Below are 27,981 nucleotides of genomic sequence, written 5' to 3' on the forward strand. Positions count from 1 at the left end.
TTAATGTAAACATGAGGTTTATTGCAATGTGCATTTTGTATCCATACATTGTGAATAGCAGTTCCATGGACACAATACAGCAACAAAACCCCACGTTACAAATTGTTACAAAAAAATGAACCTCTAACGATACCTGTTTCTCCCTGTGAGCTTGTACACATGGTCCTGGGACACTTGGTTTGTGAGTATGACGAGGCAAGTCTTTGGTAGGTAGAAAACAAGTTAGTTTGGGGAAGTGTGTGTTCCTTTGAAATCAGGAGACAGTAGGCACTGTTGTCATGCCGTTGTTTCAAGTTGGCATCCAAACATAATAGAACCAATACATCTGCTAAAGTCAGGAGTGTGTGTGAGGCGAGATAAAACTAACACACGCCAGACACCACTCATCTCCTGTAATTGCTGCTAGTCTTGAACGCTTCAACTTTATACACAGTCATTTACAAAACTAGGCAAAGGGGCCAGATATGTCCACGCCCCTATAGTAATCATCTGTTACCTGACAGTATACATTGCTCTTATTAATGATAAGTTTTGATTTTGCCAGAATCACAAAACATAAACAAAGAAAATAGCAGGACTTTCTTCCCCCATAAGCAGCAAACCCCAACTGCAGAGAATATAAGCAATGCTTATGACTGAATCATTGTGGCAATCAGCAGCTAGGCAGCTAGGCTGAGAGCATCGACACCCCTCTTACAACAGTCAACTCCAACACCTCCACCCCAAAGGAGTTTAGGTTGTCATCTTGATTCTTTTGCTAAAGGAATAATGGACATGTGAATACACTAAGTGTAGATATGGGTACAGTCATATAAAGATGAACAGTTTAGTGACTCCACTGAGCTTGTATAGAGATATGGACAAAAAACATCCACGTGGGGCTCTTGGTGAGACTGGAGGGACGTCTCAAAGAAGTTCCTTTGTCCTTGGCTTGACCTATGACGATGGAGAGGCTGAGAAAGTGCATATCAGACACCCCTCTTGTCAGCTTGGGTCACTCCCCTCCCCTCTTCCTGGGGCCAGCTCCATCACTCTGCCCTCTGCCCCCTCTACAGCGGGAGGGGGGTGTTAAAAGGGCGAGGCTGGACCCCTCCTGGTGCAGGTAAGGGAGGAAAGGACACCGCTCTGTCCCAAAGCAAGCGCTCTCCGGCTGGGTAAGCCCTCTCTCTTAGCGCTTTTGTCTTATAAAAAACGAGAGACAAAGTCTGATGTCGCAAGACTGGCGGGCTGGCCTTTGCGCCGCCCACTCAGAGCGTCAGTTTGTGCTTTTGTTTCAATTACATTGGTGGATGTCTCATCGATCTTTAACAGGCAGCCAGGCTTTCATCAGAAATGCGGCCACCGGCGACGTTTACAACTTAGGGAGGTCCTTTTCAGGTTTGAGCGGAGGCTCCGACGCCCCAAGTCCGGAGCCATTTACACAGCCGAGCCGGCACTGATGCATGGCTGCTCATGGCCCAGTGAGCCCACTCCTCCTCCTCCTCCACCCACCACTGGCTGGTTGTCGAGGGCTAGCAGGCTGTCGGAGGGGACGCGGGACTGGAACTTTTCCATCTGCTCGGGGCTGGCCAGGTTCTTCAGCAGGCTGTTCTCCCTCTCCAGCTGGTTGTTCTTCTCTGCCAGCTCCTTGATCTGCTCCTTGAGGATCTCTACCTCCTCACGCACGGCATACATAAGGTGGTTCTTGACCAGATCCTGAGAAGAAAAGAGAAGTATAGAGGGAGAACGTCACTTTCATGATTAGGCACAACTTAAGACAGACAAAAAGCATATCGCTCCTCTTTAACTTAATTTATTAATTCCCGATTCCGGTTGATTCCTGTTTTTTCCACTGAACCCATTTAGAAATCCGTTCAACTGCAAATGGCTTGTCACAATGTAAATTTAGCCCATACTGTAGAACAGTATTTTACAGACTCACTAAAAGACAAGATTGACATGCAGCAGTAATTTTTTAGGAGAATCTTTCACTTTAGATGGTCTGGTAATTCTACAGTCACACAGACACCCTCTGCAGACTTCCTGCTTACTCTTCCCTCTGTGTCAGTAAGTGCACTACCACATGCTTGTCACGTGCATTGAGGCGTGCAGCCAAACTTAAGCACATCCCTCAAAACCCTGCAAATGTTCCTCTCACGCAAAGCAGCACTGGGCACTGGCCTAGGCTACTGTGGCTTCGCTTGTTGGTTACTAAGTTACTGCTATATCCAGATTACTTATTACACAGGTAGGCTTACTCAAACAAAAACTTTACAAATGTGCAATCTTGCATCAACTTACCATTGCCTGTTCGATCTTGTTGTCAATGGCCACAACGCTAGCACCAGAGGCACTGAGGGAAAAGAAAAGGAAAAGAACTGTCATCATCGATCCCAATACATATGATCAGTTTTGTCAACACCAAAAATTGCTTTTCTGGTGCAGATTTCAAAACACTGTTTTTATTGACCTTCAGGTAGGCCTACTATGAGTGGCAAGTTCGAAAGATTTAGAACAGCAGATAATAATGTATCTGCTGTTGTTTTTCTGGACTTCACACCCTCCCAGTCTTAGTTGAGTTTCACCGGTCGTCACAGGTTTCAGTGTACTCTGATAATGTACTTTCATGTCCTTAACGCGGAGACGCATAGCCTAGACTACTTGTATTGCTGATTTAGTAGACATGGTTATCAACATGCGACAAACGGACGTTTAGTTAAGCTTCAAAATAATTATTAGCTATGGTCATACGTTGACGTTACATTTGATTGTATCCAACAACAACGTCGTTTGTTTATTAAATATAAATTGAACTTTTAGATTTCGAAAGCTTCTAGTTTTAACAGATAGCCTAAAATGTAAAATATTGATTAGTAATCTGCAAGAAAATTACTGATGCATGAATTAGCTCACTATTAAAATCCGTTTTTATTACCTGTTGTCAAGTTTGACTGATACGACGTCTCCCCCCAATAACGAGGAAAAGAAGGAGATAGAGAAGTTATGCAGCTCGTAGACCGCCACCTCCATTGGTGATTTGGCGAACATCTCCGTGCTCATGTTGAGTACCAGACTCGTTTGAATAATACTTCTCGCCACGTTTGCGATCGGTTGATACACTAGATATTAATCCGGTTTGTTTCTTGATTCAGCTACAATCACGATGCACGACTCGACTTCTTTGAGTGCTGTGCAGTTGTTGTGATGTAAGCTACGTTAGTTTCAGTGAGTGATACTATTTCTGCCGCCGGCTTCTATATAAGAGGACCGCATCCTGACGTCATTTGACGCGGGACTGCCCCTTTTCTGAACTCACTCCAGCTCAACAAGCTTGCAGTTGATCGCCGACCAAGTTCTGACTTATTATACCAAATAAATAAGCAGTTCAAAACAGCCAGGTTAATTTACGCAGCAAAAAAAATTCTGGGCGTCAGGAGTTACATGAACTGAAGTATAGGTGACTGTAAGTTAGAAAAACAGTTATATTTTCAACATTCTATTATCAAAATAACCAACAATAAATAAGCATTGTATAAAGCCTCAGGCTATCTCTTAGTTATTTCCAGCAAGTTAACAATATCAACTTATCCTCTATGGTAGGCATTTTAATTGTATCCCACATTAATTTATTTGTAAGTACCATATAACTGCAAGCTCACATTATTTTATTGAGGCCTATTTAACATCTATATCTTTCTAAGTAGCTACAATAGATTTCATTGCAAGATTTTATTTTTTGTTTTTAGTTGCATTAACATTATATATATTAAAATACGCAATAGCAGGACATTATTGCGGCACCTCAGTTTATATTTTGGGGGGAGATCCTTTGGTAGTAGGTACTTTTCCACTCCCCAGTAAATTTCCCCAAAAGCACCAAGTTCAGAACTATATTGGCCTCTAGTGGTCAAACGGTAGAATACACGTAACTGGCTTATATTTATGACCAGACAGAATCAAGTCCAGGACACAAATATTCAGTTGGAATTTTTCACTCCTCTGTTGACAGCAGCATTGTCTTTTGAAAAACTAAGACATCCACACAAAGACATGAAGACGTGGAGCACATTGTGTGTCTGTAGGAGTCATCCAGTGATCCAGTGATCCAGTGATTCAGACACAGTGAATGCAGAAAATCCATAGAAAAGTATGCATGGGATGCATCTTCATTTATATTAAATTGGAGAGTTACAGAGTTTCAGTGTGCAGCACCATTCAGGTCATGTAGAATGTATATGCTTCCCTGCCTGAGTACACCATGACATAAAAGATAAAGAGGTTTGAAATATCAATTTCATAAAAGGACTATTTCCAACTTGTGCCCACACCAAAATAACTGCCTTGTTGCTATGGGGCAAACACTGTATAAGAACAAGTTAATTATAGGCCTACTATAGCTCCACCTTTTTGTACAATCTTGTTTGTGCAGGATAACAAATATAATAACATATTATTTAAAAACATGTTCTTGTATCCACTAGTCATGGATACAAGAACAACCTGATTGAGAAAAATTAAGGTATGCAAATGACAAACTGGTTTTCTGTCCTGTGTGTGACCTTTTTGTTTTTGCGCAGGTATTATACCAATAACACATTTTAGTGCACATGGGAAAAGTAGCAGATTGTTGGTGTGAATTCTTAGATGATTATCTTTCTGTGTGTAAAGTTTTGCCGCTATGTGATTCTAACAGGCTTAGTGATTTTGGTTAGTGAAATGGAATAGCTTTTCTTAGTTAATTAATAATGTAAAATGTACAATGATGTGATAAATAACATTTATGCTGCTGCCACACCTAGTCTAATACCTCAATGAAATTTAGAATATTCTCCAAACTCAGAAGTAAATGATATGTACATAATCCGCATAATTATTAGAGAGGCGAGACTATGTGTCAATCTGGACCTTAACAAGATTGAACCAAAACCCCATTAACTGTGGAAGTGCCATCTATTTAAACCTGTCGGTTTAAGTTTCATGCGGCAATGTGCTACTGCCTGGCTCATCTGTCGACTGTACTTTGGAGAAGACTGCAGTGCTCCAGGGGCATGAACACCTACAGAGCTCCAGTCAAGCTAATTATCTATGGTTCAGTTCAGGGAGGATTCTGCTGGGTAGGCGAAGCCAATGAAAAGTTGAGCAGGAAGGCAGCCAGGACCCGGTCTATTAGGTACCTGCTGTGAACTGTCATCCAGCACGCTAGCCTGCCGTTCTGAGACGGTTAAGGATCTGTTCCTTCACACTGTGGCGTGTACTACCATCTCTGTCTGGTGCTGCCCAGCTGAGAGATACACAAAGAGAGAGAGAGGGAGAGAGAGAGAGAGGGGGGGGGGGGGGGGGAGGGAGGGAGTGGAAGGGGGGATTGCAAGAATGTATGTGTGTGATACAGAGATGCATGTCTAATTCCCCCATACTTTAAAAACAAGAGGAGAGATTCCAATTTACATCTCACGTGGGAAATTGAGTGACTGTAAACCGCAAGTGTTAACAAAGACCTCAGCTAGTTCATCTGTTTTGGACTGGTGCTTCTGAGTCAGATATGTCTCCAGGCCCTTCCAGAGCCTCAGAGTGCCAACTCCCGGTGAGTCATTGCAGCCAGGCGTTGAACCATTTTCCATCAGATGTCCCCAGACAGAGAGCCAATAGAGTTACATAAAAGTTCTGCATCCCTATTCCCATGATTCTTTGTAAAGCCAAAGCTCCTACTGTAGTGTGCCTGTTCTACAAAGTAGAATTCTTAAGCTTTGATTTTTCTTTTGGGTGCCCTTAGGGGAACTATGTGGTTTCGAAATACACAATGCGCTGACCATGGGATCAAGAAAACATCATCATTATTATTATCTTCATTACAGAGTAATATGCCTTGAATATACACTGGTTCCAGACCTGCTTAAGCATGAGGCAAATGCCTGTGGTTGTCCTGTATCATAACAGTGGTTAATATAATTTAGCATTTTTGATCTCTCAAGTTTCTTATCCACTCAAACGCCACACTATTCTGATGCTGATATCTACTTGAGATGTACACATCATGAACAAAACACAAAAACGTTTTTATCAGAAGCCATCCACTCAGAATTGCCGACAGGTATTGAACTGAAGTAAAACGTGTTCAACAATCTGAGGAATCCCTCACTCCAAGGAACGGCATTTTAAATGTCAAAACTGACAATCCCACTCCATCTTCAAACTCTATCTGAAAAAATCACTTAGATCTGGAACTGCTGCATCACGTCACATCACCTACACCGGAGAGGGAAATCCCCCCCCCCTACACACACACAAACACACACATACACAAATACACACACTGTCTCTACTCTTCATAGATTCCGAAGCAGAACAGTTAACATACAATTCTGCTATGGTGCCAATACCAAGATTTTGAATCTATAAAAGGGGATAAAAGCCTACACACCACCACTGCACTTACCGGCGACCCCTCCTGTTGAAGAGACTGGGTGAGTAGGGGGGCGGGCAGTACACGGCTCTCTCAGGGCCCAAGAGATGTTGTGGCCGAGGCACCGAGGCAGAAAACCGATAGGAGCATCCCGCACAGGGTGGTCTTGAGGCATATTTTGCCTGACTAGCTGCAGGGACATGGGGACGCGACTTCAACTGCCCCATACCAGCAGACAAATGGGGGAGCGTTTGTAAGAAGGGGGATGCTTTCACAGTTTCTCTATTGTATTGTTGTTGTTGTTTTTTTGTGTGTTTTTCTCTCAATGCACAAAGGAGGTGACAGGGTAGGCACGGTACCTCTGGACCTTGGCCAGAGGCTGCGCACACAATGGTAATTGTGTGGTTAGAGATGTCTCAGCCTATTACGGGGAATCCACAGTGATATAATACGACAACATACCCCATAACACAACAAACCCATGCAATAACAGAGCACTTCATGTGAATCTGACCCACACAGAAAGAAAAAGAAGTTCATGGTCAATATTTTCTTGATACCGGCAAAAAGTAACATATTTCAATGACGTCATGGAATCCTTCTAGAACTGACAGTGTTTTATCTGTTAAACTTTTCAGAGGAATATACTGTTATCATCATACCTATCTCTGTAGTTCATAAAAAGTAGTTTTTGTTAAACGTCATAAAAGTACAATAGTGCTTTGTTCTTTGACATAAAATGAGTTGTAACTCGTCTTATCTTGATACCGACATGTGCATGCTAAATGTCTAGTCTTTCTCAAGACTTCATAGTAAAATCAATTAAAACTTGATTAATGTCCTTCAATATCTCCAAATCTTTGGGAAAATGACACTAATATGAAAACAAGTTTTGACAAGACAATTATGAACTTTAAAAAAGGTTGCTGCTGAGTCAGTGTGTAAGAGTCATGTCAAACAAACAACGCCTTTCCACCACAAAATCCCTCAGGAAGACCAATTTTCTTTGAATTAAAGGGTTATAAGTGCAGGCATGACCACAAAGCAATCTTTAGTTTGATGGCTGGCTTGTCTTTGTTCTGTAATGGTCGGATTAATTATGGAGAAAAAACAGAACCTGTCTTACCATTAGCCTCACATGCTCTTAGCAAACACTATACAATATACATTATGTAGTAGTTATACACAGACTGTAAAAGACCATAGACTATCATCATAATATGTACAGAATAGTACCTAGCATGTTGTCTGTGTACTGCAGGCTTTCTATAAATATGTTCTTCTTAGTGCTTTTAGAATACATCTACTAAGTGCTACAAAACTAGATCTGATACAAAAAGCTTTGTGGATATCAGCAATATTTGTTTGTGTGGCTTCTGTGGACATCGTCGATTTGTGAATTATGACAGAATCAGTCCTTCTCCCTGCATGGTCAGAATCCTACCTAACCTTCCAAAGTGACCCACGGACCATGCAAGCTTGAGTAAATGATCACTGGGCATTGTCCCTTGTTAACCGAATATCATCGAATCAACCAGACATCCCTGATAGCAGGGGGACAGATCGATGACAGCTCACAGCTCGATCCCACCACACAGCCAACTCAAGGGCATCCCAGAAGAGGAGTCAAATAAAAGCAATGAAAAAAAAATATATATATATATGGGTGATTTCTACCCCAACCCCCTCAGTAATCATGCCGCGTTTTACATTAAGTGTGTCCTTCTCAATGGATAGCACTCCATGACATTTTTATAGGAGAGGACAAATCCAGAGAGAAAATGGTCAACCACAGTTACCATGGTGAGATGACCGTGGAGAACATACACCATTCTTCACATATTCTAAGGAATGATACTTATATGTATATGTTACTAATGACATTGTTTTGGAGCTATGAGTAAAATGAGGCAAACAGCAGCTATTCTGTTTCCACGCCCACGCAGGGTTCTCTTACATCCATGGAATTATGCAGCGCCTTTGTAATTATGATGTCTCGCACGCTATTGGCGTTAGCCCGTGATATCTGATGACACAAGAGCCATGCTTATGTAACTTTCTATTTGAATAGTTACAAAACCAGCAGACATTAGATGGTGTTTGTCTCACCACAAGGTGTGTGTGCATGTGTGTGCATGTGTGTGTGTGTTCCAGAGTAAATCATGGAGAATGCCCTGACGGTGAACCTCACAGGTGTACCATCTGTTTTAACACAACACCCAACCTTAAAGGTTTCTCCTCACAAACTAGGAAGGAAACACACACACACACACACAGGGCCCCCAAGGACTATATCAGATGGTATCCACTGCTCAGATACACACATGCACAGTAGCCCACAGTTCCATCATGACTCACACAGTCGGCGACAAAAGGGGGGCCTATCATGGCTCTATTGACATTTTGAACATGAACTCCAACTCTACGTAATAAAGGAGTGTCGCTGTTGTTAATACGTTCTCTCTTAGCAACCCTCGATCATGTCCCAGCCAGCTCCTGCCCCCATTGGCCAGATCATTCTCTTTTAACCCCCTCCGACAGGAGTTCTGTTCCTCCCAAAGGGAGAGCTGTGTGTTTTTGAACATCCTGACCTGTTGGCAGAGTCTCACAGACACACATCAATGCAAACCTCGCTTGTTTGGAGAAGGGTAGCCCACTCACTGAAGTTTTATGGCACACTGCGAGAGGTCTCCAGTTATAGAACAGCGGTTGACTTCACAAAGGTCAAAAGGGTGTTGCTAGGCTCAATTGACCATGCTGCATTGGACAGCAATGAACTGTGGGTTATTTGTAGTTACTCACAGTTGAGTCTCTCCAGCTCTCATGGGGCTACTCGTTTTACAACAGACATTTTGTTTTTAATAACTTGCTGTTCTGAAACTAAATATCAGACAATTAAAATATGTTGCAATTCAGTCCCATTATAGCTTGAAAGCAGAGCAAGTATTCTGAAAGAGGTTTCACTGTGCTTCTGATGACTGGGGGAGTCTATAATGTTTCGCAGGAGTTTCAAAGGTGTTTCAAAAGTTCTACATTGCTGAATCCAGAAGAAGACGTGAGCAAAACAAGGAGCATGTTCATGCGGTCAAGTATTTTGAAACAAAAGGTTGAGGAGGTCAAAGTTTCTTTGCCTCCCCCACCCTCTCTTTCTCAGCTGTGTCTGATCAGTAGGAGTCTCCAGAGGGAAGGGAGCTGACATGGAGGTACAAAGTGTGCTGAACACTCACAAGACTATCCAGACCACGGCCAAACTGTAAGCGATGAGTTGCTGAAAGAAAATAAGATAACCCACTGCAATGCCAAGAAACCCCCGAGAATGCTCCTTGACATTTTTTTTTTACCTTGACAACGTTGATTTGTTGTTATTGTTCTTGTTTTTTACTTTGGAGTAAACCATTGGCCATCTGTAAACCATTGGCCTGCCACTCAAAACGTTTGACTTATGGTGGCTTCCCCTTTCCACTCTTCTCATCCCCTAAACTTTAATCCTTTTCATCCTCCTTCCTCGATCCCTCTTTTCTATCTCCTTCCTACCTCTCCCTGCTCCATCTTTCTTCTCCCCCACTCCCTGTGCCTGTGTCATCCAGTTCAGCTGTGTGACCTCGAGACAGCATGACCAGGAGGGGACTAGGGACAGACCTAAGCAGGATTGACCACACAGTCTGTCCCATTCGCTGTGTCAGCAAAATCTGGATTAAGTTGCTGACATGTGGAGATGTCAACTGCTAGAACAGTCTTGACTGACTCCCACTGTCTGCTGCTTACCAAAGCTGATGTACCCACACCTGCATATGATGACACTCTTTGTCCACTATCTCGCTGCGCTGGTGACTAACACAGCTTTTCGCTCATTCTGTTGATCCAGATGAGACTGAGCTGTACTGTTCTAGCCTGGTCATGACTAATCCACTGTAGAAACTGCGCCAAAGGGCACGAAAATATATTGCCGCTGTTTCCATACCTTTTAAAAACATTTTGCATTTGTACTTGCCTGACAACTAGTGAACCTGCAGACATTACATTTTACATTTACATTTATTCATTTAGCAGACGCTTTTATCCAAAGCAACTTCCAAGAGAGAGCTTTACAAAGTGCATAGGTCACTGATCATAACAACAAGATAGCCACAAAACATTGCGAGTAGCCAAAACATGAAGCACACATTCCAGCAAAACTTTACAAATCCCATTAATGACACACATACATACAATACAATTGCTATGATGGTAGTACTCAAATTGAATAACCAGCATTAGCCGTGTTCTTTTTAATAAGTAATTCTCCTACTCGCAGAGTACACAACGACAGAAAATCATAATGTTGAGTTGCAGTTTTTCATTTAGTCTAACTTTAATCTAAATGTAATTTACAAATCAGATGTTCTTGAATTGAACAGATGCCATTTGAGGAATGTTCTTTCCAAACCACAGTTATTGACTTGGCTGCCCTTGATTTTTAGGGGCAAAAGATTGTACTCGATGTGTCTTGCAGTTGTCACCTCACAGCAAGTATAGCTTCTGACGTGCATCAGTACTGAGAGTCCCAACTTTCGGAGTGTGATTGTGTTATCTTATGGAAGGCCTGGACGACCACAAGGGTACAGTGTCTGGCACGAGAGTGGGGAAGACTTATGAGAAAACAGAATGAAACCAGTCTGCATGTGTGTTGATAATTTTTTTTGTCAACTCTAATGAACACTTTTCATGCTATCTGTCCTCTCTGTCTATGCTACACTTTCACAAGGCCCCATTGAACATGCATGGTTGTTACATAACCCAGAACATACACACATCTTTTTGACACACACACACACCCTCAAACTTTTTTTTCTCTATATACTGTCACTCTCACACACACACATACACACACACACAAACATACACACATGTATCTGTGTATCAAATGCACTCACTTTTCATCTTGCCGTCAGCTCGTATCTCTATCAGCTGTGCAGTGTGCAGCTGCAGGATCTCTATCAAAGGCTCCGGCTGTGTCATTGCAGGAAGGATCAATGCTGAACTCTCTCACGGACCGGAAACCCATGACACGCTCACGCATCGTACCATGCGTGATATCGCAACCAGGCTTACATGCTGTTCATTTCATGCATGAGTTTGTATTTCAGTGGTTTGTAAGAGTTCTAACTTAACTTTTTGGAGAGCGATTGTCATATTTTTGATTGGCTGCACAGGGTGTATCCAATTTTATTCAATAGGATTCATCGTATATTAAGAGTCAATTTTATGACATTGTTTTGGATGAAAGCTTGGCAGGGGAAGCTACTGATCCAAGCAGGCCTGGTGTGAGTCAGCGCTGGGAAGTTTACAGGAAACCTGCCTTTCTGGAGTTCAAAGACCCCCCCGCCCACCACCCCTCCCCACCCCATATCCCCCACACACACACACGCTCAACCCCCCCCCCCCCCCCACACACACACACACACACACACACACACACACTGAGACTAGGAGTTCTGTCATCAGCCAGCTGGTGGACATGTACGTGTATAAGGAGCGAGCGACTATCTGACTGTGGAAAAACTGGAAAAACCGATACGGTACTAATAAGTGTCCTCGTGTGGCTGCATACAGTCTAGCCTGTGTCAGAGAGACATGTCTAGCCTTTTTAGAATGTCGTCAGACACAGACTCACACACCAGAATGAAACTGTAGCTACTTATCAACAATGATCACAAGATCTCACACGCTTCAATGTCTCTCGATTCCTCTTTCCATGAGTTACAAGGGATTACTTGAGGACACAGCTAATGCAAGCAACCACTGCAAGTCATTCTTTTACGTGATTATTTTAAGTAAAATTAAAACATTTCTGTCAAATTGCGTTTTGGAACACAAAGTTGATCAAAACACACGTGTCATAAACATATACCCGCTCACACAGAAACACACAAAAATTAAAGAAGTCTCATTGCGTGTCATTAGACGGACAGTGTCATATAGACCTCTGAACCATTTCTCAAGCCATGTAAATGTGCTTAAGCTGGCAGCTGATTCCTGCACATTCCTGACCCTGTTCAGCAGATAGAGGGAGTTCACCAAACACCTGAGACTTGGCTCTCCTTCCGATTGGATTACATCTTTGCAAGAGATGTGAAATCTGAAAAAAACAGGGGATTAAACCAGAGTGGAAAGAGAGGAAGAGGAATCTTAAAAAGAGAGGCATTCTCTGCATCTCTTAACCATTTTTATACGCCTGTCACATACCAGTTGTTTAAAGGGTTAGATGAGAGAATAAAGAAGGATCTAAACGTAATGGCGATAAGAGTTTTGTGGGCATAGGTGGTGGTGGTGACGTCAACGTGGCTACGTGCGCTGAAGAAGGACAAGAGAGAGATGGATGATCTGCAGATTGAACTAAGATTTTGCCCACGTACGCAAGACAGAAAACGTGTAGGAGCCAACTTATCAGTGTTCTCCATCGCACGTTTCACCCAGGCTCAGAGGAGGTTCCCAAAACATAGTGACAGCTTGGCACCATGCCCAGTGAGAGAGAGAGAGAGAGAGAGAGAGAGAGAGAGAGAGAGAGAGAGAGAGAGAGAGAGAGAGAGAGAGAGAGAGCGAGAGAGAGAGAGAGAGAGAGAGAGAGAGAGAGAGAGAGAGAGAGAGTGAGTAAGAGCGTGTCCTGACTTCAACCCAGGAGAAGCATAAAGTCGAATGAACAATAAAGACTAGCGAGCGCTCAGCGTCAATCAAACCAGACTGTGTTGTTACAGAACAATGAATTATGTATGGAAATGTATTCCCTGACTAGGGAGGAATTGGTGAGTTTCTAGAGTTTGAGTGTGCAGGTTAGTGGTTGCATGCCCAGCAGAGGGCCTGAGAAGAGCCTTATCATTGTTTCTACTGTCATTGGGACAAGGGGCTGTGGAAAGGACACAAGTGCATGTTGTCCAAGAAGCTTGTTTTTTTCGGTAGTTGCATAATAATTGGAGAAATGCCTTAAAGGAGGTCTAGTTAAACAGTGTCTTATCTGATGTGTTATCTGATGTGTTCATCTCCTCGTTCTCCCTCCATCTCGAAAATATGAGTTGTGATTGATTTGTTTCAAAGTTGTTCCCTTTAGAAACTGGCATGTTCATTTCATTGCACTAGGTGAGATAAATTAAAACAACACAAAGTAATTTACCCAGGTCTGAGAGGAGCTATTCATGGTCGTAGGGACACAGTAACCTAGCTATTCTGATCCAGTTTCTGAGCACAGCTGCACAACCATCCTAATGTTAAATCCTGTGTGCTGAGTATACTCTGTGAGTTTGATAGATCATATATGTATGAAATGAATGACCTACAGTATAATGTACTGTAGAAACATAGCTGCGTTTTGTTGAAATAAAGGAAATAAAGGAAAGCTCCTACAAATAATTTGTGCCCTTAACCTTGAAACACACACGCACCTTGCACAAATGCACAAATTATTATGCAGAGTACAAGTGAAGTCAAATCAAAGGGGTATGTTTCAATGAAGATGTTTGTCAACACGAGGGTGTCCAACTGCCTGCTCTTCATCATTACGCGACTCATCTCTGGAAACATTTACATTTAGTCATTTAGCCGACGCTCTTATCCAGAGCGACTTACAGTAAGTACAGGGACATTCCCCCCGAGGCAGGTAGGGTGAAGTGCCTTGCCCAAGGACACAACGTCATTTGGTTGGCATAGCCGGGAATCGAACTAGCAACCTTCTGATTACTAGCCCGATTCCCTCACCACTCAGCCATCTGACTCCCTGTGTTGTGAAACAGTGTTGTGTGAACAGTGTTCTAGTGAGATTGCTAATCTCCCTGTCAAGACTGTAATTATGGCTCCACCACACAGGAAGGAGCACAGCAAGATACCTCATAAAACTGAGTCTATGGGGAGGACAAACAGGACCTCCTCTGAGACCAAAAAAACACCACTTAACAACATTGTGAACCGTGTTCTCTCAAATAACTCTAGCCAAAATATTTACAGCTGAATTTAGTCAGGGGTGTAGCCTACCTGGTAGACCATACCAACATTGGTCCTCCCTCCCATTATAATACTTATCTCTATACACATAGAGATAAGCGGTTAGCACAACCATACAGTGGCCTGATCATCTGGCAGACTAAGTGTCTGAGGTAATTATTATGTCTCGGACATTAGTAGAAGAAGGCTCCAGAATTCCGGTCAATACCTTTTGTTTACCCTGTAGAGGAAGAGTGTATTTACATCTCTCTGAATCCAAAAAGAGGGACACATTAATGCTGCTCACTCATGCGTCCTTCGAACATATAGGCTTGTCCTCAAAACACCCTGCCTGTAAAGTACATAAGAACAGGAGAGCAGAGATGTACAAGTTTCTTTCAGTAGCCTACACTAACACTCATTTTTACCGCTGACCCTTAAAACACGCCTACGTGTAGACACACACGCACACACAACCCCTAATCGGATATGCACCCACCGTGCACACATTGACTTACAGTACTTCTAAGAGTGTGCGCAACAGTTTATTCCCCCTCTCTGAGAAGACCACAAGCTTGGTTGGTGACAAAAACACAAGATAACACTTGATGTGATTCCTACTTGAGGACAAGGTGAAAGTTGATACACATTAACTGCACCCACACACAAACTCTCTATATTTAGAAAAGACCATGACTCATGCCTGGAAGTGGCATTCTAAAGATATCCCACACACACAATATGGGCAACAATATTTAGTTTTCTGTCTTTGTGGGGGTGTGTATGTGAGAGACAGTGTGTAGCCTACACAAATGTCGTTGAGCAGATATTGATATTATCTTCAATTATATTGTGAAATATTTTTATTATCAAGCTATCTTTGTTCATGACAAAAATATGTCAAGCTAGTTTGCATCAAGCCCCCTTCACCAGGCGTCAAAACATCACCGCTAGGGCTATCTTTTGCCCCGACACAAATGTATTACACTACAAAAGAAAGCATTTCACGACTTGGCCGTATCATGTGATATGATGGTGTTGTGTGCTCACTCTGCAAGGGGAGCCCTGCCCTGCCCTGTACCCTATCCGAGTCTCGCAAGACTGCTATCAAACACCAAAATAGGGAAATGAAAAAAAGTAGGAAGAGAAAGAGGAGTGAACAGAGGGAGGGGGGGAAGGGCTTTCACAGCTGTTGTTGCTGCTTTTGTCTGATATGAGGTCTTGGCTGTACTCCCAGTTCTTTAGGTAAACTTAAAAAAAAAAAACACAATTACCTTGAGACGCATTTCCCTTTACGAGGGAAAGGAGAAGCAAGGTGCTACACACCCGCAGCGATGTCTCAACAAGACAGAAGTATACAGTAGACTACAGGTTCAGGAGATTTGTAAAATTTTGAAAGACTTGTGTTGTTGGTGTTTGTCTGTGCATGTGCTGCACGCAGTTCATTACAGTATATTCAAATGAATATACTGCATAAATCAATTATCAATTATTACTGTGATAGGAACAGAACACACAATGATTTACACCCATTTCCTGCAACACATTTAGATAGTTTGTTTCCCCAAAACATAATTTTAAAGAGTGTTATGAGTGAACCACCACCCATGAGTCTTCCATGTACCATATCGTAGATTGTTGTGGACTGTATGAGTGACAATGCTGACACTGGCTAAATTAATTAGCTTCTTATCATTGAATCGGCTTATAAGGAAGTATTTATTGCTGTAATCTTTGTGTCCCAGGGAGTGTGTGTGTGCGTGTGTGTGTGTGTGTGTGTGTGTGTGCGCGTGCATGTGGGGCCTACGTGCTGACATAGACTTTGAAGGAGAGGAGCAAAAAACCTCCTCCACAGTCTAGAATGCTAATGTAGCGGGACAAAAACATTAATAAGAGCCCTCTTCTCTCCGCTTCCATCTCTCATGGACGTTTCCACGGTGACATATGTAAACCTGAAAAGGTCATGTGATTTTGAATAACAATGCATAGTTCCATCTCAGATATTGCCAAAGGGATGCCCTCTTAGGGAGTTATTACACTTCTTGTTCCCTTAGCAACTCAGATTATTGAATGTAAAAAAATACTCTTGAAATTTTAATGCAGGTGTTCTAATTTAAGCCATCATTCTCTTCTGTATTTAAATAACACTACAAAGTCACCCTGTTCAGTGTCTGACAATATTTATTGAACAACAGCAGATAGGCCAAACAGAATTGTTCCATGATGGTTGTTTCATATTATCCCAAGACAAAGCTCAACTATACTCCATTTTGTGTCTGTGTGTGTCGTTAATGACAATATTTCCAGACCAACCCATTGACACCTTCTTGTTTGTTAGGTAACACAGAGAGAAACCGAGACGGTCCCCGTTTACAGGGCAACGGTCAACCATCTGTTAAGATAACACAAATCGCATACAGTTGAGCGGTCACAATGTCGCTTTCACCTGCCGGCACGGTTCACCCAGGTGTCCCGACGCCTTGCAAGCTGGGTCTTGTTTTTTAGCTGTCACACGTTCCAAATAGATTATTTTACACTGCATTCACTTACATCCATATGATCATTTATGGAAATTACAGTTGTACCAGATTGAATAAAAAAATCAATACAGTAGGCTACAGTAATCTCAGTTTTCTTTACATTTACACAAATACTTGATAATGTTTTGCTAGTCAGGTGTAGCTAGAATAGTTTGATTGGTTGTCCTTACATGTAACTCTATAACCGTGCCCAGTGCCAAACACTTTAAAGAATTAAATGCAAGATTACCAGGTTATGAGGAAAAACTGTTTGTGTTCAGTGCTACAGTTAACAAAGAAACAACAACGATATTAGGCAAGAGGTCACTTTATTTCCATATCTAAGCAAACGAATGTTCCCATTCCACACAAAATGCTGCGTCATGCCGGTTAGTGATGGAAACTCACACAACCCCTGAAATTTAACACCAAAAAACTTAAAGGAGAAGTACAGTACGACCGACGAGTTCAAGCTCTAAGTATGCAGGTAAGAGAGATCATCCATTAAAGTGGCTGTACCGCTGAAGCAAATAATGTACAGACTTTTTCTTATCAACACATACTGTATAAACCCCTCTGCCCTGGTATGACCTCCAACCTCAAGTGTACCGTTAAACCACAGGAGATAGAAGTTGAGTAACCAGAGTATGATCACATATTCCAGACCAACTCACAGTGCCAGTCCTACACCAGATACTTCCCTTATAGGACACCTTTTATATATCAGACATTGAACAGGTACATACAAAGCAGAGTGCTTTGGGAATTGTCTGAGACTGAGAGTGTACATGTGTATGCACTTGTTTGCATGGGTATGCATGTGTGTTTGCATATGCTTGCATGTGCATGTCTTGGTGCATGCATTCGTTCACGTTTTTCAAACCTGCAATTGTATGAGCGTGTGTGAGAGAAAGAGGAGACAAAACTAGAGACAGAAAGCAGCAGCAGCATGTTTCACATTCTTGCCTCAGTGTCTTGGCTTTCCTGGCAGACTGAACTATCTGCCTCCCTGAGCTAAGCTGCTTTAGCCTCTTTCTCTCTCTCTTTCTCTATCTCTCCCTCCCTCTCTCTCTCTCTCTCTCCCTCTCTCTCTGCTTCTGTCCGTGTCCCAATCAGACCTATGTCTGTTTACTCAGTCTTCTGTTTAAAACTCCCTAGCATGTTAACAAACAATCATCACAACTATGGCTCTGACATCCCCATGGAAAGAATCCAGTCAGGGTTCATTTCATGCCATGGGTGATTAGTCATTCACAGTGACTGTGAGATGGCATCCACAGAGACAGGAAAGAGAGAGACAGGAGGGAGGCAGAGATCGCTACAAGGCGTGAAAGCGTGACATAGATACCCCGAGATCCCCACACACTCATGGTACGGCCCTTGTATTGTAAACAAAGCAGTGAAGTGAGGTCTCAGACAGGATGCATCTTGTTATTTTTTGCTCATCTCGGCCTGCCAGCTCTTTCCCTCCCCTTATTGGGGAATGGCCAGAAACAATCAGTGGCTCAGTAGACGACTTGGCACACAAACTCTCCCAGCACTCTCCGGTCTGTACAGAACAGCCTCCAGTTAGCACAGAGGAGCTTGGCAGGACAAATACATCTTTTTATTCTGCCAGCCAATGGGCCAGAGTGGATCTGTAGCCTCGGTTCCAGCCCTGCCTCAAGGCTGCATGATGACCAGCCCCAGCCCCAGTGACAGCCTCAGTCCCAGTCACAAGCTCAGCTCTTACCCTCACCATGCCCTATGCCATCCCATCATCAGTCCCAGTCCTGCCCTAACAACGCCCTATGCAGCCTCAGACTCAGCCTCAGCCCCCGCCACTGCCTCATTATGCCTTGGCCATGATTAAGTCCAAGATACACCCCTGCCGACTACTGTCCTTCACAAGTGCCCTACCCCAGCCCTGACCATGCCCTGTTCCAGCCCCTGTCCCAGCCATAACCCCTGCCTGAGGCCCTAACTGTGCCCTGTTCCAGCCATAACCCCTGCCTGAGGCCCTAACTGTGCCCTGTTCCAGCCCTGATTGTGTCCTGCCCAGCATCTCACCCGTCAAAAATGAAGAGAGGTTGGGGTGTGTGTGCAATCGTGCGTGTGCATGTGTGGAGGTGAAGAGGTTATCCATGAATTTCTTCCTCTGTGAGTGACAGCTGCAATAACCTTGTTGGTACTGTGTCACCGGACAGAGAGGAAAGTACATACAGTTTCCTGTAAACAATAGAGTAAACTTTCCAGAGAAGTGATTACCAGGGTACACAGAAAAGCTTCTTGACCAAAGTCTTTCAACAGAGTAAATGAGGGTTTGGAAAGTTGGAAGCATTAAGGGCAAACAGGAAATTGTGTTCATTACAATAGTTTTGGATGGTGGTGGTTACAGTTAAGTCTGTGAATCATTGACCTTGTTTGACTAGGTTTCTTCTTTGTTGTGAATCGTTCAGTTGTATCAACCTGTTTTTAATCTCAATTTCTCTACTTTTGCATCTGTGCCACAGCAAGGTTTGTTTGAGCCCTGCCTATTTCATGCAAGATGGCATGTCTTAAGAGCTGTGAGTTCAATGAGTAGACAGATATTTGGATATGGTCTGATGAAAAGATTGTGCAGGCAGCATTACCCAACTGTTGTCAACCCTGTGGCACAGTGTTAACGTGCTTAATCTCTGTACTGAGTGATGGGAAAAGACGCTGGAAGTTCAACTGAGGTGACTCTCCATTAGAACAGAAGTTAGTATTGTAGACTTTTGTACAGTCAAGTTAATGTGCCATTTATGTCAAGCTAAATTAAATTAGGCACTGTCGCAAGCCAAACTGGCAAACATTGTGAATGCGTGAAAAAGTTCCAAAGCACATTATTATAATTGTATCGCTGCAGCTTTCTACGGTTTGCTTTTTTACAGACAAATAATAAACCTTAAAGGATCAAAAACGGACCATCTTATAAAATGTTTGTCATGCAGTGCCTAGTGAGTTGTGTTTTTACAAGACTTTCATCAATCTAAGTGTAATTTGAACACATTAAACAGGCCTACAATGTTGAAGAAAGTATTACTTTTTATAGAACCTTGAGGGGACAAATAATCCATGTCATAGAGCAATTGTACTAATCACCACACTTGAATATAATCGTTCCTGTCACAAGAAAGCATTACTACAATATGCAGATTAGAGAAGTTGTGATAGGAGCTGTACCTTGTAATGGATGGTAACATCTGAAGTCCGTATAGCAGGCATAGTGTATATGTGCCAGGGACCCTGCCCTGTGGGAGAACCTGTGCCCTGTGGGAGAACCTGTGCCCTGTGGGAGAACCTGTGCCCTGTGGGAGAACCTGTGCCCTGTGGGAGAACCTGTGCCCTGTGGGAGAACCTGTGCCCTGTGGGAGAACCTGTGCCCTGTGGGAGAACCTGTGCCCTGTGGGAGAACCTGTGCCCTGTGGGAGAACCTGTGCCCTGTGGGAGAACCTGTGCCCTGTGGGAGAACCTGTGCCCTGTGGGAGAACCTGTGCCCTGTGGGAGAACCTGTGCCCTGTGGGAGAACCTGTGCCCTGTGGGAGAACCTGTGCCCTGTGGGAGAACCGTAAAAATGATCCAGGTGTGTCTGCTAGTCTGCCCTTGTGTGTGTGTGTGTCTATTTCAGTGTGTGTGTGTGTGTGCATACCCCAAAAAATTATGCCTGGGGGGGGGGGGGGATATGTTCCCTAAGAGATCGTACAAGGGACAGTGTGTTCCCGCCATGCTGCCCAGGAAAACTCTGATAGGCCAGTGTTGAGCCAGCTCAGACCTGCTCCACAAAGGGACTGTCTGGGTGCATTGTTTGGCCACTGAGAGAGAGAAACACAGCCTCACCAAGGAAGAATAACCTGGATAATCAAAACCCTCTCAAAACTGGCAACACAATGGTCTCTAATGGCTTTATCTAGATGCAACTGTCAATGACATTCATTCTTAATAAACTTGAGACCTTGGTGTGAACTTCTCACTGGAAAATTTCTGCAAATAGTGATCAAGTGATCACTATCTAGTGATCAGTAATGTGTTTGCACTGAAATATCAGAATATGGCATTAGTGGCTTTTTCTGATAGCTCCAGCATTAGCTCCATTTCATCTGAGGTGGAGTGGGATGGGCAGGGTTGACAGCCTGGTGTTGTTATCAAAATGGGCGCCATCGCTTGTGTCCAACCAGATAAGACTGTGTGCAGTAGACATTGGCACTCAACACCCCTCTAAACTTATATAAGAAACACTGGTGCCAGCTACAACAGTCTCGATGAGTCGAGTTTCACAAACGGGATAACTTAACGAACAAGAAAACTTGCTAATGGATGGGTGGTGCTTTTCTTTTCTGTGAAGTCCTTGATTAATCGTTGTTTAAGAGCCTTTTGATATAACATCAGTCAGTTAATTTGTCTTGTTTGCTGTGCCAACAGTGATTGGTATTCAATGTCGAGAAATGTTCTAATAATCTTTTCTTTATTTTGCTCTTTACAAATCTTAAGTCATTGTACTGTTGGGTGGCAAAAGTGGGCCAAAGTTGAATGTTTTCCCGTTTAAGTTGCATTCTTGGCAACACAAAGGGTTGTTAGTGGATGTACTCCATATTATAATACTCTGTCCATATCGCAGAAAATGAAATGGAAAAATATACTTCTCAGACACTACACACTAAGCACAATCTTAACTGGTGTGTAGATTTTAAAATGTTACATAATTTACCACTATTGCAATTCCTACAAAAGGAAGCAATTCTCATATTGAAAAAATATAAATGTTCACTATCAAATTGTGGTATACCAAAGAGATAAAAAAATATATCTGGTGTGTATCTTGAACAACTCACCTTACTCTTAAGTATGTATCAAACTTGCTGCGTATGTATGTCAGACTTGCAATAGGTTTGTTCTAAAATATATGGCACATAACATATGATAAACCTTGTTGGGCTACTTTTTAGACTAAGTTGACAAGATGTCAGCAATTTAGAGCCTGTGGTCTAGGGGTCACAGTGTGCTGTGTCTTGGTATTTACAGCAACCTGATTCATCTGACCCTTGGAGCTTTAAAAGTACAGGACTAGATTATTAGATTATAGATTATTATGTTTATCTGAGAAGGACAATAATCAGCAAAACAGTAATCGAATGCGTCTCCACAGTATGCTCTAATCTGTGTGTGTGTCTACAGTAATGCCTTGTGGTACCCAGAAAAGTATTACCTTACACCCAGTACACACACAAATACCCTGCAAACACACACACACACACACACAAACACACCATTTAGCAGGGACTCCGATACCAGACAGACCTACTGGCGTAGGACCAAAACCCACTCACCCAGTCACAACAACTGTGTAATTCAAGGAGTCCATTATAAAGACATCGCTTTAATTTTATGTATAGTTTCCTGTCCAACTGAATAAATCTATTAAATCAATAATTTTACAAGATAAAGACATATGTGACATACTGCAGTTGGCAACACGATGTAGTAGAAAATGTACATGGAACATGGTGTAAATATATATTTTTTTTTTCATCCCACTCATGTTGACACAAACAACTTCTGAAGAGTTTTACAGTACCTTGAAATTTCCCCTTATCGCAGAACCCCTTCCGATACCAACCTATTTTTAAGATGATTGTCTCTATTTTGTCTTTACTACACAATATTCTACATGTGACTTGTTTGCCGTCGGTCATTCCTTTTTTAATCTCCCTTTATTTTCCATCCTATTGTTTAGACTATCATTAACATCCTCTCACTTTTGTTTGTTTCCTCAACTTCCTTACTTGCAAGTTGGGTCTTTTTCCCAACTTCCTTCCTCCCGTTTTCTCCTCTAATCTCTCTTTTGTTTACATCCCATTACATCTGCCATGAGAACCCAAGTCAATTGCCACATGTCTTTTGTAAATAATAACTACACTGTACACTGTAGAATTGAATTTTGGCTGTTATTGTGTCAAGCTTACGTCATTGGAGTTGTGTTTGGTTCTCTCTTCAAACTGCTGGGTCCTTTTGTAACGTTCTTGTCAGTTTCAAATGAACCACAGTGTACATGATGTAATCAAATGAAAGTATGTGTCTATTCAGGATGACCATTGTGCACTTCCAGTTTGTGCTGTTAGTAGGCTACATGCTAATTATTCAGCATCTTAGTATCATGTAAAGCCATACAATGTATGTGCTAACACTCCCTTCTAAACACCATTAGCGTGAACTTAGATGTCACAAAATACATGAGATTGCCCTTTACAGACCTTTACATGTTAATCTGTATGGGTAAAAAGTGTGAGGTATGGTGCCCACCTTCATCAAATATCAGCACTCAATGTGGGCCAAATGTGTGTGGTTACCTCAGGCTAGTACATCTAATATAATGAGAGTAAATTGGAAGTTGGATGTTTTTCATTTGTAACCCCTTCATTCAGCTGTCTCTCTCCTACTTATCTCCTTGTACATTTACCTGACATGCCTGACCACTTTATATTATGTTAATTCTGTTATTCAATGCTAACAATATAGTATATGTAATTGTAATCGTATACATAGGCCTACATTAAAGGTTCAAACATGCCTTGCCACATGCCTTGGCTCACATACTTTCCTTGTATACATAAAATAATCAATTGTTGAATACGAAACAACATGAAAGTATTTTTCCTTAAGCATTTTTACAGTATTTTCAAAACTGGGTCAGTGTCTGGTTTTCTGGATTGTCTCAACACTGTTAGTTCACAATATAGAAGAGCACTTTCCCCTCCAAAATAAAAGTCCCTAAATTCCCATCGACTATTGACTCAGCTGCGTTATAAGTCTCTAGGCTACAGTCTAGTGCTGACAGATGATGTCCAGGCTAACCATGCACTTGACCCTGTGCTGAGGTGACTGTTATTGACAGTTCGAGTGGGCACTGGCAGGCTGAGGTAAGGGTTCTTCCTATTTGCAGCAGCCTAAAACTAAGCTCCTCGAAACCAACCATTTCCTTCCCACTTTCCCCATTGAATCACAAATCATTTTTCCTGAAAAATGCCTCCTTTTTTAGAGAAAGGCCTTGGTAACCATTCATGACGTTTGTGCCTCCTGGTCATAACATTGGAGAAATGTATGAGGATATGCAGTAAATGTTACTCAGTAAGGCACTGTTCTCTGTTTTGTTTGACATAGTCATGCTTTGTTTTGCTTAGTGTTGGTTTGACTGGAACAGTGTGTGTCTGTAAGTATGCGAGTGAGTGTGTAGAGAAAGAGTGACAGAGACATGGACAAAGAGAGACAGGGATAGCAAGTGATTCTCAAAAAGAGAAACATGTGTGTGTGCGTGTGTGCGTGTGTGCGTGTGCGTGTGTGCGTGTGCGTGTGTGCGTGTGTGTGTGTGTGTGTGTGTGTGTGTGTGTGTGTGTGTGTGTGTGTGTGTGTGTGTGTGTGTGTGTGTGAGAAAGAAAAATATGATAGTTGTGTCCTCACCATTCCATGCCTGTACTTGAAAGTACATGTTGGGCAAGAAAAGGCAAGGCATGGTTGCACATAGACACACTCACACAAACACACATACACACGCACACACACACACACACACTCAACACTGAGTATTTAAACTAATTAACATCTGGATGGTAGCTCACCCACCCTGCACCCTCCCTGTATCCTCATGTCCAAAATCATTGGGGTCAACTTCATTTCATTGTAGTCAAATCAGGAAGTGCTCTACAGTGCGTACACTTCCTGGGAAGTGTCAGAGTTGTGTCTTCTACCCTACAGGCAGCCCTACCCCTTCATTCTGCTTTCTCTCATCTCCTGTGGAGTTTGGCTCGAAATCAGTTTCAATTCTCAACACAAGCTTTCAAATGAGCACATCTGAACTTGAGTGCATGTTTTTGCAATCAATTTAAATGAGTTAAAATCAAAGCCCAATTGACCCCTGACCTTGCTTTACTCAATCCTGTCTTTGTTTTCCGAGTGTGCTGGTATAATGTGGAATATTATACAGATGGAAAGACCTGCCAATCATACTTTAACAAGTAAAGTGTCTGGAAATGTATACAAGATGCTATTCATCAACATCGTCATTGCAAGTTATAACACAAGGTCACCCTTGACAATTACGATAAAAATAAATTTGAAAAGAGTTGTGGATTTTACATTACTGTAATTTCACATAACTAGGATTTTGTTTTGTTTATGCTGAAGCCGGGCAAGGGTAGCAAGCATAATCTTATTTTTCCAGTTCATTTGTGAGGTTTGCAGCTTTGCAGGAATGAACATAGCTGCAGTTCACAGCCTAAAGGTTTTTGACCCTCTGTTCAACAATGTATCAAACTGGTACACCCACCCTATTATAAATCATCAAGGACAGAGTGTTCCCTTTACAAATAGCATTGGCTGGAAGCCCTAGTCAATATTGTCTGAGTAAAAATAATGATATTCCACTTCTATCTGCGAATGAATAAGGTATGACACGAGTCAAAGAAAAATACACAAAAATCATGATGATTGTTATATCAACATGGAAAAATCTTAAATCTTAAATGGTGTGGTCATGCTTAAATACACCACACCATCTTACGACTACCAATAGCATCAACTGTCATTAGGTTCTGTAAATAAATAACCAGATAACACAGGTTTTTTTTCCAGTGAACTATCTCATATCTAGTTTTAAATGAGATAAATTAGACTATTGAGAGGCATCCCTGACTTGATTAGGGTAATACAATTTGAACCCAAATATCCAGTGTCTCCAACAATCCCACTGCTGAATGTGCATTTGACTAGCACCTGACAAGGGTAATGGCTTGGCAGGGGATAGGGTAACTACAGGCCTGTCTACAGTATACACATCCATTATTAGAAATAAATTTAAACATGCTGTATTTCTTGGCTTCTTTTTTAGGAGCAGAAAACAAACAAACTGTTTTCCACTGGGATTAACTGTTTTGGAATAAGAAGACCCCTGGGTATCTTCAGTGCACAGCGACTTCCAGGTAAATGGAATTGAAACAGTTCAGGTGAGGCTTAGGGTAACATGGGCAAAGGGTAACTGCCATATGATGTCATCGTACTTGGTGAAAATTAGACTAGAAAATATGACTTTATTACAATAATGAGCAACCACAGAAGGCTGTTTATCACTTAGGCCATGAACATCCTCCCCATATCTTTGTTTTACTGACAGAAACACAGCTCACTTAAAGTAATAATACAGAACTCAAAGGTGGGTCTTTGATAACAGGTCCTCATAACGTTGTTATTTCTTGCTGAACTTCACAGTTCAGAACTCAGAAACCAAGAATACAATGTTTAACGTGAATGTGAACAGTACCTCCAAATTATCTTATTAGAACATATGGTTAGTTAAATGGTAATTTGCTAACTTTATGTGAAGGATGTTCTAGGGGGAGTAATAGTAATAAGTCTTGGATGAGTTAAAGCTGTCAATGAGAGTCTGCCAACTGGCAATACTCTTCAGCATGTCGTGTTAATCCTGACAAAGACTGCTCAGCGTCTTTCCACAGACCGGTAGTTTATAAACAACATTTGGTTATCCAGTTATCCAGACAACAGGATTAAGTCTGGTGAATTTCAAACTACACTCATTGGTCGACAGTCTGATTAAATTAATGAAGGAATCAGTCCTATAGGAGCCATCTTTCATAAGGACTGTTTACATATGTCAAATTAGATTTAAACATGAAGTGTGAGTTTTAAACTTAAGTCTAAGTCCAATTCAACTTTACTATGATACAGTTAAAACATCCTTTAGTTTTAGGGGTTGGAAAATGTATCTTTAAATTGTGAATGACAGATTTATGGCTCAATTAGATTCTTTCAAGCCTTGGGGGAGAGACAAATTCTGTCTTTCTTGGCAAACCGGTTTGGTTTGTTGTCATGTTCGATTTGAATTAATTATTACCGGTGTTAACATCAAATATCACACATCACCAAACACCCTTCACAAAAATTAATCGAAATGGAAACAGGACGATCAATAGTTATTGTGAAACTGTAAACAGTGCAACTGGTGTATAGTGAAACCGAAAGGGACAGTGTAAAGTCTACGAAGTATTTTTATGTACATAAGTTGAAACTTTGGAGGGCAGGAGACGAGGTAAATGCTGGTCATGATGCTAGAAAGATATGAGGTTAGGGTGAGGGCAGTGAGGATAGGGGGAGAGTGAGGAAGAGGAGGAAGCGCAGACTAAGGTCCAATTTGGAGGAAGAAGAAAAGGATGAGGGGAGCAGGTGAGGTGCAGGTGAGGTGGAAGACGAGAGAAGAATAAAAAGCAACAAAAGCACGGAAACTACAGAGTGGAGGTGTGTATGACAGCTGACTGACTGTTCGTTTTGGCCTCTTACCTGTGGAAGTAGAGCAGGATGGACAACATGGTCTGGTCGTTGCTGTTGCAGATGCCTTCGTTGAGCAGGAAGCAGGGGTCCCTCACCACTGACTCTAGGGAGTCCTGCCTCATGATGTTGTTGAGCTTGTCAGTGTTCAGGTTCTGGAAGACCAGCTGGTCCCGGAGCTGGCGGAAGTGGCTGACAGTGGGGCTTCCAAGGTGGCCGTGGCCGGCCCGGTTCTGCATCGTGTCGCACCCACTGGCCAGGTCCAGACAGCAGCTGCAGCAGTCCAGACCGATGGGGGAACGGCACTCCTCATCTGACATGACGGTGGAGGAGAGCACCTTTAGAGGAAAGGAGGAGGAGGACAGGTGTAGAACCTCTCAGCACGAAAGTGAGATCAGGAAAGCTGAAGAGGAAGACTGGATAGGATAGTAGGAAAGCTCTTGTGTCCACTTGTCTTCTCCTTTGGCTCCCGCCGGCTTGTGTGAGTCTGTGTGAGAGAGGTGCAGAGAGAGAGAGAGAGAGAGAGAGAGAGAGAGAGAGAGAGAGAGAGAGAGAGAGAGAGCAGGGTGTGTTCCCCTGCGACGCGGCCAGGACTGCTACAGCCCAGGTGATTTTATTTGGATAGTCAAGTGTCCCAGACAGTCACGTTGCTAGGTCTTCTCCTCCTCCTCGCTCTATTTCTTTCTTGTTTGGGCGTCCTTGCTCCTCCTGTGACAGCAGAGCCCACGCGCACACACACTGATTCAGCGGGTTATGCGTTTGAAAGAAAAGCCCAGAAGCCGCTTATCACTTTTTTTTCTT

General features: G+C 42.5%; 1 protein-coding gene across 3 annotated transcripts; it reads right to left on the reverse strand.

Annotated features, from left to right (window-relative positions):
• tsc22d3 (TSC22 domain family, member 3) lies at window positions 1-27,981 on the reverse strand. Of its 3 annotated transcripts, none has more exons than XM_067247974.1 (3): window positions 27,193-27,969; window positions 2,281-2,332; window positions 1-1,695 (listed from the first exon to the last, which is right to left on the reverse strand). In XM_067247974.1, exons 1-3 carry the CDS (start codon window positions 27,498-27,500, stop codon window positions 1,417-1,419), a joined length of 639 nt encoding a protein of 212 aa, XP_067104075.1. In that variant the 5' UTR covers window positions 27,501-27,969; the 3' UTR covers window positions 1-1,416. The 3 variants fall into 3 exon arrangements, with proteins under 3 accessions (XP_067104075.1, XP_067104077.1, XP_067104076.1); XM_067247976.1 differs by lacking the exon at window positions 27,193-27,969 and adding an exon at window positions 2,915-3,222; XM_067247975.1 differs by lacking the exons at window positions 1-1,695; window positions 2,281-2,332 and adding an exon at window positions 12,216-12,497 and having other exon boundaries at window positions 27,193-27,981.

This window comes from Osmerus mordax, chromosome 12 (genome assembly GCF_038355195.1).
Source record: "Osmerus mordax isolate fOsmMor3 chromosome 12, fOsmMor3.pri, whole genome shotgun sequence".
Classification (NCBI taxonomy): Eukaryota; Metazoa; Chordata; class Actinopteri; order Osmeriformes; family Osmeridae; genus Osmerus; species Osmerus mordax.

Coding starts and splice junctions, on each gene's coding strand:
- tsc22d3 (XM_067247974.1), bottom strand. CDS start 27,500: ATGTCAGATGAGGAGTGCCGTTCCCCCATCGGTCTGGACTGCTGCAGC. Junction 2,333..27,192: donor ATCCTGCTCTACTTCCACAG/GTAAGAGGCCAA, acceptor CTTTTCCCTCAG/TGCCTCTGGTGCTAGCGTTG. Junction 1,696..2,280: donor ACAAGATCGAACAGGCAATG/GTAAGTTGATGC, acceptor TTTTCTTCTCAG/GATCTGGTCAAGAACCACCT.